Source organism: Plectropomus leopardus, chromosome 17 (assembly GCF_026936395.1).
Source record: "Plectropomus leopardus strain MGB_pleo_1.0 chromosome 17, ASM2693639v1, whole genome shotgun sequence".
Lineage (NCBI taxonomy): Eukaryota > Metazoa > Chordata > Actinopteri > Perciformes > Serranidae > Plectropomus > Plectropomus leopardus.
This window is the reverse complement of record NC_142192.1, coordinates 10,705,880-10,724,095: the sequence shown is the minus strand read 5'-3', so window position 1 is coordinate 10,724,095 and position 18,216 is coordinate 10,705,880. Positions and strand designations below refer to the sequence as shown.

Here is an 18,216-nt window from a genome sequence, read left to right as displayed (position 1 = left end):
AGCTTCTGGAAATCCCATCATTTTGCTCACCCACTGTTGAGGCAACACATACCAACCAACTTGCCACCTGTTAGTTATACAATAGCTAGTTTTACAATACACTCTGGAGTCAAAAGTCATGTTTTCTGTGTAGCCATTTTCAGATTGTTTGTTTTTTGTTAGTTGACCTCTTGATATCCTTGTTGCAGCACATCATTTTGTCAGCTCATGGCCTGCTTTTTCATCCTTCAGATAAATGTTGTTCCTTTGAACCGCTTTTTTTTCTTGAAAAGCCCTGAGTGTCTTGTTGCGGAGCGTCCTTGTTGTCAAGTCCATGGCATCACTTGTGTTTTGGCGCTGTTGATTGAGCTCCACAGTTTGTTGATGCAGGCTGTCATTTTGTTGGCTCATGGCCTGTTTGTCGACCTTCATTGCAGAAAACATACCACTCATCAGATTCTCTTCTTGGAGCTGCTTGTTGTGCCCCCAAACCTCTTGGTGCAGCACATAATTTGCTTGTACATGGGGATCCACTATGTTTTGTTTCTTATTTTCATGCCCTGTTTTTGCTGGAACCATGGGTTTGTCCTTTAGTCTTTGAATATAACGTAAACCCAGTTTCAGAAAGTGTTCTAGTGTAGTTTTAGTTGATATATGGATGTTAATAAATGGTTATTACCAAATAGTCAAAAGTTTAGATTTACGTTTACTTTGAAAACTTAAGGCAATCATGAACTTATATTTTATTTATTTCATTTTGGCTCAGTGTATGTCAGCAGAGCTCCTTTGTGGCACCCCACCCCCCAAAAAAACAGGGATACTTACTGTATGATGCACTGCATTCAGTGTGTCAGCTTATTTCATTTTTATTGAAAAACAATTATCTGATGCGCTTGTGCAGTGTTAGACAGTAGGAATTTGGTGGCTTAGCCTGTCATTGTAGCCCTTTTTACACAGAGATTGTGCTATTGGCCACTAGGAAGTCCCTTATTTTTGCCATTATGCTGTCAAAACATCACCCGTCCCACTCTTGGTCCCATCTTGCCGGTCGCTGTCCCTTTTACACAGACTTCAATTTAGAACTGCTATTACCTCTGTCGCCGGCTTAATGACAAGAATACTCTGTCCTCCCATTCAGCGATACAGAACAAAATGGCGCAATATTCCCACCTTGAACAGGTGGTGGAAAAAGGGTTTTTGTTGCTGTATAGGTGGAAACATATGGCACACATACAAAACTATAAGTATCCTTAAATTTGTATGTACTTACCTGTTCATGTGTTTGAGATCGAAACCTTCTCCTAACTGTCTGCCTCTTTTCTTCCACAGGTTTGTGCTGGGTGTGTGCAGGCTTGCTTTTGCAAGGAAATGATTCCGCATGAAGTGCGACGCACTCGGCCCCCCGTCGTCCTCGGCGGCAGCAGCAGGTGCGACGTCGTGACTCTCTCCCCTACAACACTGAGCTCACCCTCCAGCCGCTAAAGACCTCTGGACCAAACAGACCGCCCTACCCCCCCTCCCCTTTAACCACCCCTCCATATCTTCATCTCCATCTTTAATCCTTCCTCACCTTGCTTGTTAGGGCCTGGATTTTCTTTGTTATCAAGACCTGATAATCAACGGCCTTGGGTGAACTGGATAGAGAGGGAAAGAGAGAAAAGATTGGGAAGTTAATACATAGCTAATTAAAGCGAGGCAAGGGACAAGAACATCAAAAGTGAGAACAAGAGACAGGAAGGTGAAGTAAAAAGTCAGAGTGGGAGAGAACAAAAAAAAGACAAAAAGCTTTAGAAGTCAAAAAGTAAAGAAAAGATATAGCAAGTACTGCTGAGGGACATCAGGCAGAGTCAGCATGAAGTCCAACCAGGAACGCAGTAATGAATGTCTGCCCCCAAAGAAGAGGGAGATCCCCTCTAGCACATTACCTTCTGACAATCGCTCACCAACCATCCCACCTGCCAGCGACAGCCAGCGCACAGAGAACATGGCCTGGCTTGCCAGCGTGGCTGGTGGGAATGAGAGTGGCATGGGTGGACACCGTAGCTCCAGTCAGTCTGACGGCCTCCAATATAAATCCCTTTTCTCCACATCAGACTCCTCATCCTCCTCTTCCTCGCTGAGGCTAGTCTCATCTCTTCCTACGGTGTACACGTCCTCCCTGCCACAGTCCACAGTTGGAGGAACTGTCCATTACGCCCAACTGCCCCCCAACCTGCAGTTTATAGCCTCACCCTACACCGCCCCGTACGCAGGCTACATCTCCCCCCAACTACTTCCACCTCCTCCTCCACCTCCCCCCCTCTCCTCCTCGTCCTCCTCTCTGGCCGCACAGAGACACTCACACACAGAGACGGTCTCCGCTCCTTCACACGCTTCCAAACACGACCAGCAGAGAGCATCCACGGGGCGCACCTCCATGCCCCCCCCTTCTACAGACCCTGCCCCTCACCACGTTCTAATGTCAACTTCCCCACGGACTGTGCCGTCACCGCATCACCAAGCAGGCATCCACCTTCCTCCCCAGTCACTGCATCACCACCACACTTTAGGACATGGGATGTCCCAGCTTGTGGTGCAGTACACGGACGGACCCACTAGGAAAGAGGAAGGTGCAAGACCCAGAGAGCTCCACAATGGAGAGCTGGAAAGGGGGCGGCGGTTTGGAGCGTCCCCAGAGTCCAGCCTCTCTAAGCCGGTGAGCAAATCAAGGGACGCCACTTCATCTTACGAGACCCGCCAGCTGGTTGTGCATTCAGACTACTCTACCCACGATCCCTCAGGGCTGAGAACCTCACTCATGCTAATGCCCAACAGCCATGGGGACCACCAGCTGGTACCTCCTAGAGCCAGCCCTGAGAAGCTGACAACCTCTGCCTCCGCACACCTGGAGAAAGGTGGCATCATCCTGGGCAAGCCTGTCAATCGTACACCCTCCTCCTCCAACACCACCTCCTCTTTCACGTTTCCACCCCCATTAAGTGTCGACAGCCTGAAAGCTGCTGTCAGCACCGTGTCACCCCAGACCGTTATCCACACCACCCACAGCGCCACAGAGTCACTGTCCATGGGGCTCCCCTCCACCAGTATCTACCCTCAGTCACCCATCATTGGATACATCGCAGGGGGCAGTGGGAGCCAGCATACGCCAATCAGCTACCACACCAGCCTACAACAACACTTACTCATTCCTGGCGCCCAACAGGTCATTATCCCTGTTAGTGGAGGCGGAGTCACCGCGGTGGAACCTGTAACCTCCCACGTAACATCAACCACACAAGCTGCACCGTTTCCTAACACACTCCCACACACATACATCGCTGCCACTGCCCCCAAAGGAGAAACACTAGAATCCGCCAGTGGCTCGTATCATCAGGCCGCTCCAGGTGCAGTGGTCCAAGCCCAGCTCCATCTCCCCATTGTACCCGCTCCGCCGGGGCTGGTGGCTCCCTCTGCTCCTCCTCCACCATCCAGTGGGGTGGTGCCCCCCTCGCTTCCCCCGTATTTCATCAAGGGCTCTATTATCCAGCTGGCCGACGGGGAGCTGAAACGTGTGGAGGACCTGAAGACGGAGGACTTCATCCAGAGCGCAGAAATCAGCAGTGAGCTGAAGATCGACTCATCCACGGTGGAGCGCATTGAAGGGAGCCACACCTCACCCAACTTTGCTGTGGTTCAGTTCTCCGTTGGTGAGCACCGTGCACAGGTGAGAGACAGCGGAGCAACTTTTATTAAAGGATTGGTTTTAAAATGTGGGAAATATGCAACCTTCACTCTCTCGTGAGAGTTAGGCAGGTTGACTTCTGGTTCTAGCTCTATAGTTAATGCACAGACACAAGGGTGATATCAGTCTAACATAGCACAAACAGCAGTCTGGCTTTATCCACAAGTTGAGGAACTCAGCTACCCACCTCTAAAGCTCACTTATTAACATTTAATCTGTTTTTTTTTTAATGCTTACACAAATTGAATCTCTGAAGAGCTACATTGTGTTCAGATGATGAGGGATACAAAATGTTTAATATTGAAAGTATTCTCTGCTGGATTTTTCTGAAAAACAATATATAGAGACTCATACAGAAGTAATCCCTATAGCCATCACTTAGGGTCCATTATAAATGTGTGGCGGAACATTTATCTGCAGAGACTCGGTCCTTCTCTCCCTGTTTTCTCATTGTCTTCTTATTTCGCCGTGGTCGGGATGTTTCTGAGCACAGTGCAAAGGTAAGCAAGAGGCTTTATAAAAAGGCAGCAACCAGGTGCCAGTAGAGCTGCACCAATTGATCAAGCAGTTGTCAACTATTGAATTATTTACAAGTAATTTGATAATTACTTTTGATAATTTTTAAAGAACAGGTAAAAAAATCTCTGATCTCAGTTTCTAAAATGTCATTTTTGTCTGGTTTCTTTCCTCCTCTTACAATAAACTGAACATCTTTGTGTCATGGACAAAACAAGACATTTGAGGATGTCTTTTGGAGCTTTGGTAAACACTGATTCACATTTTCCACTATTTTCTGCCATTTTATGGACCAAACAGCTAATAAATTAATTGAGAATAAATTAATTTACAATGAAAATAATTTCCAGTTGCAGTACCAGTTGCCAGATCACAAGCAGCACATATCCAACAGGAAAGTATGAAAGTATGAGGTTGGCTTTCACTTCCTTTTCACTTGTGATATTGTTTACAAACAGGAACTGGCAGTCCCTGCATAGTATACCTTATACCTAGGAGTGTTAGTAGCTAGAAGTAGTAGTTTATGGCATAACTTTGGAGCCTAACTGGTTCTGTTGGCTTCCAGTCTTTATGCCACACTAAGCTAATCATTTCATAGTGCTGTCTCCTTTGTTAATGCAAAGACATGAGGTTGGTATCGATCTTCTCGTCTGACCCCCGATAAGAAAGTAAAACTGTCCCTTTAATATTTGCACTTGCTGTGATTTCAAACAGTTTATGAAAAAAAGTGAAGATGAACAACAAAAAAGGGATTCATTTGAACAATTGTTTCACTGCTTCATCTTTGCTTATGTTTATGTGTTAACTCACAGTTTGCCTCTGTGAGTGTCAATGATGACTTTCAACAAGATCTCTAAGAGGGCTTTAATGCAGGCTGGTGTTATTAATGTTGAATGACAAGTGTTGTGCTGCACCCTTATTACTGATTCTCTTATGCTGAATCTCACAGGACTCTGCTCCTCCCTCCGCAATTACGTTCAATGTACGAGAATGACAGTCATGTTCCAAACATGTTCTCATTATGAGCTTTAGAGGAGTTCAAAGAGTCGAGTGTTGGAATCTACTCATCAAGTATTCAGTAAAGCCAGGAACGTTAATTCACTCGTACACGTTTCTGCTGCTTCATGTAGTACTCTGCTGTAGTACTCTGAGAGGTTCCATAGGTCACAAACAGCTCTCACTCTTTTATAACTCCAATCTCTCAGCAATCGCTGAACATCTAAAACTACGCCTCGATTTATCTATTTTCTGTCTCCGGTTAGTCCCAACTTCTTCAAACACAAACACACACTTCTCACCGTCTTTGAGGGTGTGCGTTAAAGCCAGTTAATCTATTTCATCTGTCCACGCTGTGACTCGTCCACCCACACAGCACATCTCTAACCATCTCTCCCGCCCCCGGCTGCTCTTTGATACTGTACCCCACAAAAGCTGACAATCTTTCAAAGACTTATATCTCTCTCTCTTGTACTCCATCAGTGGCTCCTCGTACTTTTTTTTTTTATTTCCCTGAGAGGTGGTAGCAGCTTTGAGTCCACACTCAGAGGACTCACTCTGAGAAGTCAAAAATTACATAATACGGGAGGGAAAATATTGCCTGACGTTTGCTTTGAGAGGGTGTTTGATACATCTTACGCTTGTATCGTTCTTGACATTGTTCTCTTTCACACTCACTTCCTCACTCCTCTTCTTGTTCAACCCTCCCTCCCTCTGTAAACTCGCCTTTTCATCTCCATCCCAGTAACTTCCTCCCCTCCCACCTTCCCGTTCTCTCTGCAATATTTCAGCGCTTCCTTCTTTTCATCTTCTTTCTCCTCAGGTTTATTTTCTCCCTTGCTCTGCCCCTCACATCTCAAAGCCTCCTCTGCTTCTATCTGTCATCTGTTCATTCTGTCGTACATACAAATGACAATGCAGACCCCCAATCAGTGCTACAAGTTCACACTGCAGAATTCCAATCTCTTAACCATGAATACGTTCCATCCTTTTCATTGATTTTGTCTAATGGACCACAATCCTTCATTTTTTAGGTCATTTTTCTCTTGAAAGTTTTTAGCCATTTAGCCGGCAAGACATTTCTCCCTATTTGTATTAATTTTCTACTGTGATGCCAACATTCTCCAGCTGTGCCTCTAACAAACTAATCAGAGTTATTACATAATCGTCTCGCTGTGTTTAAGGACAGCATGTCCCAATAGTTCTTTCATTCGGCCAAATTTAGACACAATTAAAGTCCTTGTAGTTTTCGACAGGCCGCCATCCCTCTGTCCTTGTTTGTAAAAAAAAAAATACTGTCAACTGTCAACCAAATCTGATCAAGCAACACCCACACAGTCCTGCAGAAAGTTTTTGTGTGTTTCCTAAAATTAGATTGAACTATTTAGTGTTTGGGGAATATTCTATGGATTTGAAACCAAACTTTTGGAGGCGTTAAAGGTTCAGTGTTTAGGATTTAATGGTTTTAGTGGTGCAGTTGTAGAACTAAGCTTCTCCCGTGTGCCAAGCATGTAGTTGAACATATCATTTGAAGATGACACATTGGGTTCTAGGAAATAACACGGTTTTACCATTTTATTATTATTTTTTTTTTACATTTTATCGCCAAACAGTTCTTTAGGAAACACTCAGAAACTTTCTTTAGGACTCAATGAATAAGACGTCATCCACCATACTGTCATTTGCTTTGTCACTGGTGCCCCTTTCAACACCTGACATTGTAACCTCTTTTCTCTGGTCAGCTGACCATCACTCCACGCTGGGCTACAGATCCACTGGTATCAGTTCATCGTTTAAACTATTATTGGCGAAACTTTTCCTTATCTACACTAACTACTGAATATTCCAACTATAACTGCAATTTATTTTTGGCTGTTATTCCAGTTTTTATTACTTGTAGTGACTAGAATAAGTTACAAAAGATGCTAAAACTCCACACCTTCATTCTATTACCCTCCTTTAATAACTCATTACAAGCCATAGTTAGCCATAGAAGCTCAATTTGCTTCTCTTTAACACAGCATATACTGCTAATTAAATGAGCACCTTTACAACATGTAACCCAAAAATAAGCTAGAAGAAGCTAGTCAAAAGTTAAGATAAGTTAAGAGAAAATTGCAGAAAATAAGCAGAAAAAGAGACGAAAAAACCCAATGAAAACAAACAAGGAAATGACCCCCTAAAAAGTGCAGAACATAAAAAAGAATATATATATTTGTAGAATTTTTTAGAGCATAATTTTAAAGGTAGGATCATAATGTTTATAAATATAGTTTTCTGGACATTTTCCCCTTATTTTTAAAAGTTACTAATAACTTATTTTAAATAAGTAATTTTCAGGTCATTTTCTTCTCACTTTTTAAAATTTTGCAATTTGTGGGACATTTCTTGCCAAGGTGGTTATTGCCTTTCCCCCCATGTTTTTTAAGAAATCAAACTAATCTGCTTAGTTTTAAAGGGTTAAATAGCTGAGGTGTCTGAATGCAGCTCAAGAAAACTGATGTCGATCCAGGATTTTAAGGTTTAATAATAAAAATAGTCATTAGTTGCAGCCCTGTCCTGTATTGAAGTGTCTCTGTGTTGACGTGTCTGTCCATCACTCCCTCTCCTCCAGGTGAGTGTGGAGGTCCTGGTGGAGTACCCCTTTTTCGTCTTTGGCCAAGGCTGGTCTTCATGCTGCCCCGACCGGACCACCCAGCTTCTGGAGCTGCCTTGCACCAAGCTCTCTGTTGGCGACGTTTGTATTTCACTTACCCTGAAGAACCTGAGGAACGGATCCCTGAAGAAGACTCAGGCCCTGGAGCTGGCCACCCCTGCGTCTGTCCCAGCCTCCAGCCACGGGCACCTCAAACCCCCCCGAGCTGTCTCAGACGCTCCCCAGAGCTGCAGTGGAGGAGGCTCCAGGCACAGCGAGCGGGAGAACGGAATCAGCCAGCGAGGGAGGGACAGAAGTGGGAACGGGAGCGGAGGGAGCACCAATGTGGAAAACGGGGATCTCATGTTTGGGGAAAGAGGGTCAGTTAAAGGTCAGGTAGCCAGCAGCGCAAAAGCTGGCTCCAGTAAGCCATCAGGAGGCAGGAAGCGGAGATGGTCCGCGCCGGAGGGTCGAAAAGTAGAAAAATCAGAGGAGGAGCCGCCCTTGACCCTGCCTAAACCTTCTTTCATCCCTCATGAGGTGAAAGTAAGCATTGAGGGAAGGTCAAATATTGGCAAGTGAAGGCTAGCAGGTCAATAACCATTGGGATTTTGGAGAAAAAAAACAACATAAAAGGATTCTACAAAAAAACACGAATGCCCACATTAATGTTTCATTTGTCTTGGTTTTAAAGTTTTCCGTTTTTATTTTTCTATCTTGAGTACTGTAGAGGTAAATTTACCCTACATGGTATCACCTTAAGTCCGTGTAGTTAGTAACACTTTTTTTTTAATAGATGGATTTAATATCACACAAGCAATCAGTGCCGTTTTGGTGGTTTTCATGAGATGACTTATGGTGAGGGATTTGCGAGGCGTGCTAAATGTCTATTGGTGGCTGTGTGGCACACGGGAGCAGTGCTTGATGGATCTTCTTGGCTGGCTACACATTATGTAAATTTCAAATTGAATTAACTCACAGTTTGGCTCCTGGCAGCGTTTTCACTCCCTGTGCGCTGCTAGTGAGACTGTGTGGACGGAAACGCCTTCCCACCACCTCTTGCTGCGCCAGTGGTTTTACACAGGAGTCAGATAACATTGTGGCATGAAGGATTTGTGGGAGAGATGTTCTAAATCACAGTTGGAAAAGCATTATTCTTTGTCTGGAGTATAAATATAGTTTTCACAGTGTCTTCAGGGTGTGCCAGTCCTGACCAGTGATGCCATCAAGTGGTGCCAGTGTGCCGCACAAAAGAGAGGGAACAACACTTAACTCTGTTCAGTTTTCAATTCATCTTGAGCATTTTTCTTTTTTTTTTTCGTAAACCCCTCGTCTTCTATCTCACCAGATAGTCTTTTTCAATGATTGTCAAAAACCTTAATCAGGGGTCATTTTAGATTGAACCTAGGTGGGTCAATGTTAATGTACAATAAATGTGAGATACCCTAACCTAATACATACAAGTGCAAACACACTGGGTTGGTGAACTTCACTTTGAGAAAATGTCAAGAGGAAGACTGCATACAATCCTCATCGTTTTTTTGATGAATTACTTTATATATTTTTTTACGGAGAGAGGCTGTGTGAGAGGAACCGAGAGAATCTGCACGTCAGTTCGGGAGAGGGTCAGGATGTTTCAAAGCACTTAACACACCTGTCACACTCACCATACAGCCGACAAAATGTTTTGTTGTCTCTTTATTTACGCAGTACTGTATGTTTTTAGATATTTTAAAAAAAATTTAGACAAGGGTAGAGAGTAGCAACAGCACTTTGGAAAGGTGAAGCTTTTTTTGGAAAAGTGAAGGGGTGGTTTGGTAACGTGGGAGTGGATGTGCCATGGGATCACAAAGAAAGGGATGATTGGAGAACATTTCCAGTTAGTAGATGGTTTGAGAAACATTTATGATGACAAAAGGAATTATGACGGGTTTTCAGCATGTTGCTCGTACAGCCAGCCATGCAGACGTCAGGGGAAAGTATTTGAACGTGTTTTGAAAGTTCGGAATCTGGCATGAGGATTAACAAGGATCAGGCTTTTGAAATATCCCAACGATGTTCCGTTAGACCGAGAGCATCGATGAGAAGCTCACGCCACATAATTTTGAAGGGTGTCATATGTTTGTAATGTGTGTGTGTGCTAGAGTGTGCATGATGCTGGTCCATGTCTGTCTGTACACACATGCTTACACACACATGCTTACTCACAAACACCTATAATATGTACTGTATTTATGCTTTGTGGTGCATATTGTCCCTACTGCAAAGACACTAGTTGACTGACATTGGATTGATGCACACTGCTAACAGTACAGTTGTAGAGAGTGCTCTGTGGTGTGTTTGTGTACGTGTGTGAGTTTGCGTGCGAGTGTATGTATACTGTGTGTAGGAAAAGGTTAAACGATATATAGAAAATGCTAAATGTCCAGTGTTTCTACTTGGAGTTGTACTTAGGAGAATCTTGCAATTTGCACATCAGGAGGAGGGAGAAAAGGTGGAGACGTGATTTTTGTTTTATTTTTTATTTTCAACTGCCCTGTCCTGAAACGAGCCCTAGACCACGTAACACACTGGAGGAGACCAGGGTTTTTGTTCTTCAACAGGCACATTGTAGGGGAAAAGTTCCTACATCAACGCAGTTAAGGTCAAATTACATTTGAATTTTTACAAACATAGCTGTAAACAAGAATTTTAACACGTGCCTGCCTACTGAATTTACTGACTTTGAAGATATACAAGTAGTAGTGTATCTGAAGGAAAATTTTGACTTTTTCATCCACTTTTCCTGCTGTTGAAACCAGGGTGTAGGGACTAGGGTTATGTTTTGAACACGGCCTGTGCTTTCAGCTGAAACCCTATTCTGTTAACATGCAGCAATTACCTCAACAGATATGCCTGCTTGGTTGGCCCGACATTTAGAGCTTTGTAAGCGACTGAGTCAGAAGTTGAACATCCTCACAGGCTCTCTCTGGCATATAAAACCCCACATTTTGTTCTTTTCCTGAGTTTGGTGTTCCATGTGTAGTGTGAAGTGTGGGGGGGCTGACCTGAAACCAGTGGAAAGGAAAATTCAAAACAAGATCTCTTTTTTGTCCAGTCTCCCTAGACCATTGCTTCCCAACTGGTCCACTCACAGTGTCCAGATTTGTCTGTAGTCATTTATGGTCCACACGTTATAAATAATCATGTATTCAATTTGAATTCAGAAATCTAAACAACACATTGGCATAGAACGCAAACACAGAAGACATGTTGCAAGAATAAGCAGAAACTTCACAATAAAAGTTTTTATTTGACTGAAACAATTAGCTCTTAAGAGAAATATAAGATCCGAAAGCAGGGTTTATTGGCTTATTTATTAGCCTTCACATTTTCAAGTGTCAACTCTGTGTATTTTATCTGTTCTCTCTTTGGGATCAGTAATCTCCACCATAATTTTCCTGTGGGAATGCTTCAAAGCTTCACTCTTTGCCATGGTAATCAAAATATATGTGCATTACTGCAAAAAATCCCCTCAGTTAAGTCAGCATTCATTATTTTTAGTTACAGTCAGACAAGGACATTTAAGCTAAGTGATAGTTTTGTAACACTGATTTTTTGTCATCTAACTTTATTCCCTAGCAGTCCAGCACTACTGAAACGACACAGTTTGATCAAATGTGATATTCTTTCAAACACTTCAGCGAGATGTCAAAAAAGTTTCTGCAATGATTTAAAAATTTACAACGATAACCCCCAAATTCGAGTGCCAGATACACCGCAGAAATTTGGTGTGTCAAAATCTGTAAGTAAATGCTTAGCTATCTTACAAAGAATTCTTTTTTTTCTAGCTACCACGGCTGATGTGCAGCATCCGTGCTAACAAAGCATCTAATTTTCACTGATTATGACTGATGTCCTTGTCTTTCATCACAGCAACAACAACAAAAAAAAACACACTACCACCACCAAAGCTTCAGTCAGTGGCAAATCTTTCTCAATTAAGCCTCAATGTCCCAAAAACTGGTATTCGGAACAGCCCTAGTGTGTTTCAGTCACAATCCCTATAATGCTTATTAAAAAAGTGTAGTTCATTGGTTCCCAACTGGTGGGTAGCAGTCCAAAAACAGGTCACAGGTCCATTCTGAATGGATAGTGAATTTCTAGCACAAAGCTTTTATTTTGAAGTGCTGTTTTCTGCAGTAGAGTGAATGAATAACTGACAGCTACTTTACAGCGACAGCAAACTAGCTCGATGACATGGCCAAATGCAAGTATGATGCTGAATATATTTAACTGTGTGGACCTTGACTAAGAACAAATTTGGACTTTGTGGCTGGACCAGTCCGTCTCTAATGTCAGCGTAACTGAGACAGACTGATGATGATATGTTCTGTATATGAGAAAAAAAATGAGGTGAAATCAGTGATGGTGGACAATGTGCTCGGATTATATGATGCCATTCAACCACCTGCATGTGACATTTCAGCGTGATCATGCACAGCAGTTAGATCACATGCAGGTTACTGGCACAGTAGTGTTGTTAGGGAGGTGGAGAAGATGAGGCTTCCTGCGGGCATATCTGTTGAGCTTTCCGCTCAGACTCTGTTTTAAGATGATGTTATACAACAGAGTTGTTTTTGAAAAGTGGATCAGGCGTATTTTCATCCCACTGATAATATTTAGCTGTGTGGGGCTACCCTGTTTCAGGTGGTGGGAGTTTACCAGGGTGATGGCAGGATAGATGTGTGCTCAGATGGTTGAGGAATGGATGGATAGATGGTTGAGTAAATGGGCAGTTGGATAGTGATGGTGAGTGAATGAGTAGACCCCATATGAGATTTGAAAATGCTTTATTTTTTTATAATAAAACAGGGTTTCTCAGATCAACACCACCACAGTTGTACATTTTCATTTCCTCCTTTTCCTATTGAAACATCACGATCATTACTGATAAAAATAGTCGTATGTGTGCATGTTTTGCAATCTGTGTGGCTGTATGTTTTGTAAATGTACATACATGTCCATTTTATTTTTTGTCCAACCCCCTTCCCAACAAATGAAAAAGCAGAACCACAACATCGAAACAAACCTGGTCTGCTCCTCAGACCATCAAAACTTTTACTGTCAGTCAGGTTCAAAACATTTTTAGCCAAAGCCAAGTGATGCTGACGTTGCTTTGGTCACTTTAGAAAGCAATATGTGACTATATTCAGGCACTCTTCTCGCATATGAGTGAAAAACACACACACACACACACACACACACACACACACACACACACACACACACACACAGTCATTCACTCTAATTCTCTGCAATAAACATTTAACAATAATGATCTTGCATTACAACCAAAACTTCCTTCCCACAGAGAAAATACGATCTTGCCATATACAGGAAACATTTCCAGAAGCTAATATACCTGAACACAACTCAAATCAGTTAGCACTATTCCCCTTCTCATAATTCAAATCTTAGAAAATTGCAGTTGCAACAGTAGCTGCTAGCTTTTCAGGGAAGTGTCTCATATATGCAGTAACTGACCCCCGAAACCTCCGCTGTTCCAGCTGGTCAGAGTCATAAACTCTGTTGCAGGTGAGCATGATGTCACTTACCCCCATTGCATAAAAATGAAGCCAAAATATCCCGTATACAGCCACTGCCAAATTGCACTGGTGACATCATTTGGAGCCAGAGTCTGGGCAGTAGCAACGTCTGCACTGGTTGTGTTCCCGTCCGACCAATCGCTAGCAGTGACATTGATCGTGAGCAACATTGATTGGCACACAGCTGTCAGTCATGACGTCAAGTCCCCTTTTTATATCATCTAATAACTAATTAAAGCCAAACTTAGAAAAATAAACACCTGAACAAACATAAGGGTGATAAGAATGACCTAAAATGACAAAGCCCATTTTTGGGGGAAAGATTTGATGCTTACATAGATTTTTTAATTTGGTCCATTCACTAACATGGAGGGGATGGGGTTTATGACCCTTACTGCAGCCAGCCACCAGGAGGCGATCAAGATGTTTTGGCTTCACTTTCGGGGAGCTGTCATGTCCATCTTGTTTCTGCAGTCTATGGACATAACCAGCAGACGTTTGACTCCGCCCAGTATTGCCACGTTGCCACGACTCCCGTAGTGACCTCGTTAACTTTGTTTCAGGTACCCAATCATAGCCAGCCAGCCTCGCACCTCCTCCTGAGGCAAAGCAATCGATTAACCCTCAAACAACCGTTAGCTACCTTTAAGCGTGGCCTGGGCCGCCTGTTCCCCTCCTAACATCGTCTTTTGATATTCGGTCTCCTTTTCCGCTTCTAAAGGTCACTGTGTTTATACTTGAGTGGAAATGCATGCTTAGTAATAGTCTATGAGACAAAGCAATCTGAAATGTAGACACATTCTGAATGCAGGAGAGGGAACGGCACATCACAGCAAGGTTTCAACATTTTTTGGAGGGTTTGGTGTAGTTTTAATTTTGTTCACATCATCCAAACCTTTTTATCCCCTTGAAATGTACCACAATGTGCAATACTTAAATATTGTTTCCAACCCCTTTGCTGTGCCAAGTGTATGTAGCATAGTCCTACTCCAGTGTCTCATCCTTGTTGTGTATTTTACTGTCTGTCGATGTGTGTGTCACATCTGTAAAACAAGACTTTGTGAAGAGAAACAACGGAGAGTTTGTCCGTACCTCTCTTTCCCCTTTTGTCCTCGTGGCCTTCCTAAATTTGAGTGTGTGTTTTGGTGTGTGTGTGTCTGCACCATGTGTCGTTTGTGTGTGTGCTTATGTACACCTGGTGTTCAAACGTGTGTGAGCGAGTTAGGGTTTGAGCGTATGTGTGTGTGTAACGGAGTGTTTTCTCCTCAAATCGTCTGTGAGATCATAAACCCTGACCCTCGACGGTTCACGGTGAGACCCACAGAAAAAAAAGAAACCTCATTGCTTTAGTGGGGACCACTTTTTGTAAAAAAAAGGAAAAAAAGAAAAAGGACAAAAAAAACAAAAACAACCAACCAACAGAGATGCACATGTAAGTAGATGTAAAAGACTTGATAATGTTTCAGCACTTTCTAATCCTAGGACGGGCTTGGTCTAACCCCTCTGTCTCAGACCGATACCTTCCCTAGGGGCAACATTCATTCAAAACAGACAGAGAGAATAAGAATGAAAAAAGGGGGTGAATAAGGATGAAAAAGAGAGATGGCTCAGTTTAAGTTTTTGCACATCACCTTGCCGTAACCTTGTGTTTATCTGTCTGTGCTCCATCTCGCTTGGCGCCCGGCGCGTTCTTGGGTCCAACGGGCCGAGGTGTTAGGTGGTTCCTTGGTTCTTTTCTACTAGGAAAACCTTTTCTCATGGAATGCATCCCTTCTTTTGTTGTGTTCGGGTTTGTTTGGAATCTTTTCCGCCATGCACCAACCACGCTGTGCCGTTAATTAGGTTTTCTTTAGTTCAAATTTTGAGATCTAATTTGGTAGACGTGTTTGCGAGGCGCAGCTCGGTTTGGTCGTGCGGTGCGAAAACGGTGCGTACAAACCTTTTGCTTTGTTTGCATTATCTTTGGTGCAGGAGCTTTTTCTGTGTTTTTGGTCCCCTTGTAGCACTCAATATAATGTCAGGGGACTGAAAACTATGTAGAGAATGTGTCATTGTTGTTTTTATGACAAGCTTCCTCACTGGAGGAACACTGCTAATGTCGTCTTTTTTTTCTTTTTTTTTTTTTTTTAAATTGGCTTCTTGCACAATTTTACAAATAAAATGAATGTTGGTGTGTGAGCTTTGACTTTTCGATCAGAAAAAAAAGCATGTGTGCTCTTTGTTTCTTGATGTATGTACTTTCATTTTTGCAAAAGGATGTTTTTGGCACTTTGTTGTGTTTTAAAAGTGAACAGAATTCGATCAGGATTCCTTTTTTTTTCTTTCATTCTTTTTTTTTTGTATGACGTCTCGTCAATGTCCATAGCGCTGGATAACCAACTCAGGCAGAAAGAAAAAAAAAAAACTTGTTAGAGGCCCACTTAACAGTTTAGTTTCACCCCAATCAATTTACATAGTGGGCTGTTTCATATGGGTTATAAGATATGTAAATTTATTACATATGATTTGATATGATTAACAAATGTCATTATTGACAATTAACTATGATTTATTATTATGATATTATGTGTATTATGCTGGAGATGGCTTGGATTACTCTTCAGTGTACTGAACGTCGTTGTTCTGCCGCTCTGTGCAAGGCAACTAACACTTCAGCAGGGGACAGGCTGTATGGTTCTTGACCTCTGACCCTGCCCACTGCCACGGAGGGGGCGGAGCTTATCTGTCAGCTGTGGCTCAGTTGATTCCTCCCCCTGTTCTGAACACTCAGCCCTGAGGCTAGCAACTCGTCTGTGTAGATGTTTCTCTGCTAACTTGTGACACCAAGTACTGAACTGAAACTTTTTGGCCCCATGAAACGGTAGCAGAGAACTGGACATCAGCACAGACCTGCTCGGACAGTCTGGCCTGCAGGGGGCCGCAGCAGTTCCCAGCCAACTTGTTTGTACTATATTGTACTCACCAAGTCCCTGTGTCTCACCACCCCTTTCCTCTATAGAAATGGAGAAACCCTGTTGGTGTATGTATTTGACATCTGTACAAATGCACCTCTTTGAAAAAAAGAAAATGAAACCTTGACATATCTGGAATAAATGGGTAACTTGTGTCTTTATTTGAACACCATAAAACACCCTCATACAACAACAAATGTGATATAAAAACCTACCCACTGCACAAACATTGGATCTGAAACCTTATATCATGAGCTATGTGTATAATAACTGTCCTCTGAAATTGAGCAGAAAACAGCCCCCTCTAGTGTACAATAGGCTGCATGACATCTCTACTTACAACAATTAAGACACCAATTATTGTAAAATATCTTGTCACAGAGTTCAAAAATGTCTTATGTTGCACTTTAGATAATATTTTTTATGATGGTTGTCTTTGACGATTTTGCTCTGCTGTCCACTCATTCATGTGGCACAAACTTGAACCCTGAAACCTGAACGAATTGGTTTATTATTTTTCAAAATTGTGGGAAGGCAATGAGCAACCTAACACATGATCCAAAAACAGCAAGAGAATAGTAAAAAAGCTTACAAGAAAATTACCTGAAAATAAGCGAAACTAGTAAGTATATATATGTATGTGTATGTATTTTATTCCCTGTATCATAATTTTAAATGTAAGATTAGAATGATTATAGAAAGATTATAAATATATTTTTCTGGATATTTTCCCCTAGTTTTTAATTTTAATAAAAATCAAACTACAGAATTAATTGCACAACATAATTGATTTTTGATGACAATAAATTGTCTCTTAAGTTCAGTGGTGTTGCTGGACCTGGGAGCCCAAGGCTTTTCAGCCCCAAATGTTTTAGAAATAGCCATATACATTATATCTATAAAAGAAATAGCTATATATTTTTTTCAAAAATAAGAATGAGTCTAACAATAACATACTTTCTGTTCATACTTTGACTTGAATCAGTGCACTTATTTACATTTCATCACTTTTGTCATAAATACATATATTTCACTATTTTTCCAACTATTGCCTAAATATGTTGAATGATGGCACGTGTAAAGTTTATATATAATCTTTAGAGTAACAACAAAAAACAAAAAAAGCGAAACAAAATGATAACGATAAAAGTTTCGAAAACAGAAACTTTTATCATTTCCTTGGTCCATTTTGTAGTGTCATTACTGTGACAAATACGTTTTGTGTGGGGGCCCACTTGTAACATTAGAGTACAAAAATGCAACAATGCAATTAACGAAGGGTTGACGTCATGACAGCGCGCCCATTCTAACCCGGATCGCCCCCTGGTGTTTGACTGCAGTATACATAAGTACAGCAGACATAACGCCCGCCCCTCCATGCTAGTGAATGGGACATATGCCAAACTACTAAAAGCTCAAAGTACACACTTAAAATGATTTTTTTTTTTAAAGATGTTTTTCTGACACTGAAAGAAGTTCTCATCACCCTGATGTTTGTGCAAGTGACTGTTTTATGAAATTTTCTTTTTTTTAATGTGTCATTCAATTCTACAAAAAAAGGGGATGATTGACAACTGTGACAGCCAATCCACGCGCTCGCATTGAAAGGGACTAGTCGCGATTGGTCGGACAGCTGTTTGGACGGGAACTCCCCCAACGTGGATGTCGATTCTGCGCAATCCGGCTCCGATTGACGTCGCCAGCTAGCTAGTAGCGTCCCTATGCCGTATCCGGGATATTTTAGACTCACTTAAGCACAGCTGGGGTAAGAGAGGGCCCGTCGTCTACCTGTACATACAGCCTATAATCACCACCCCGCCAGTACCTTAG

The 18,216-nt window shown here is 42.3% G+C and overlaps 1 protein-coding gene across 2 annotated transcripts in view; it reads left to right on the top strand.

The window, feature by feature from the left end:
* The window catches only part of atxn1a (ataxin 1a), a 135,964-nt gene extending 119,436 nt beyond the window's left edge, over positions 1-16,528 (top strand). For both annotated transcript variants that reach the window (XM_042505915.2, XM_042505916.2), the window contains 2 exons: positions 1,309-3,682; positions 7,827-16,528. In XM_042505915.2, coding sequence (XP_042361849.2) covers positions 1,832-3,682; positions 7,827-8,429 — 2,454 coding nt within the window. In that variant the 5' untranslated portion in view covers positions 1,309-1,831 and the 3' untranslated portion in view covers positions 8,430-16,528. The remainder of the gene's footprint in view (positions 1-1,308; positions 3,683-7,826) is intronic.
* The last annotated feature ends 1,688 nt before the right edge of the window (positions 16,529-18,216 follow it).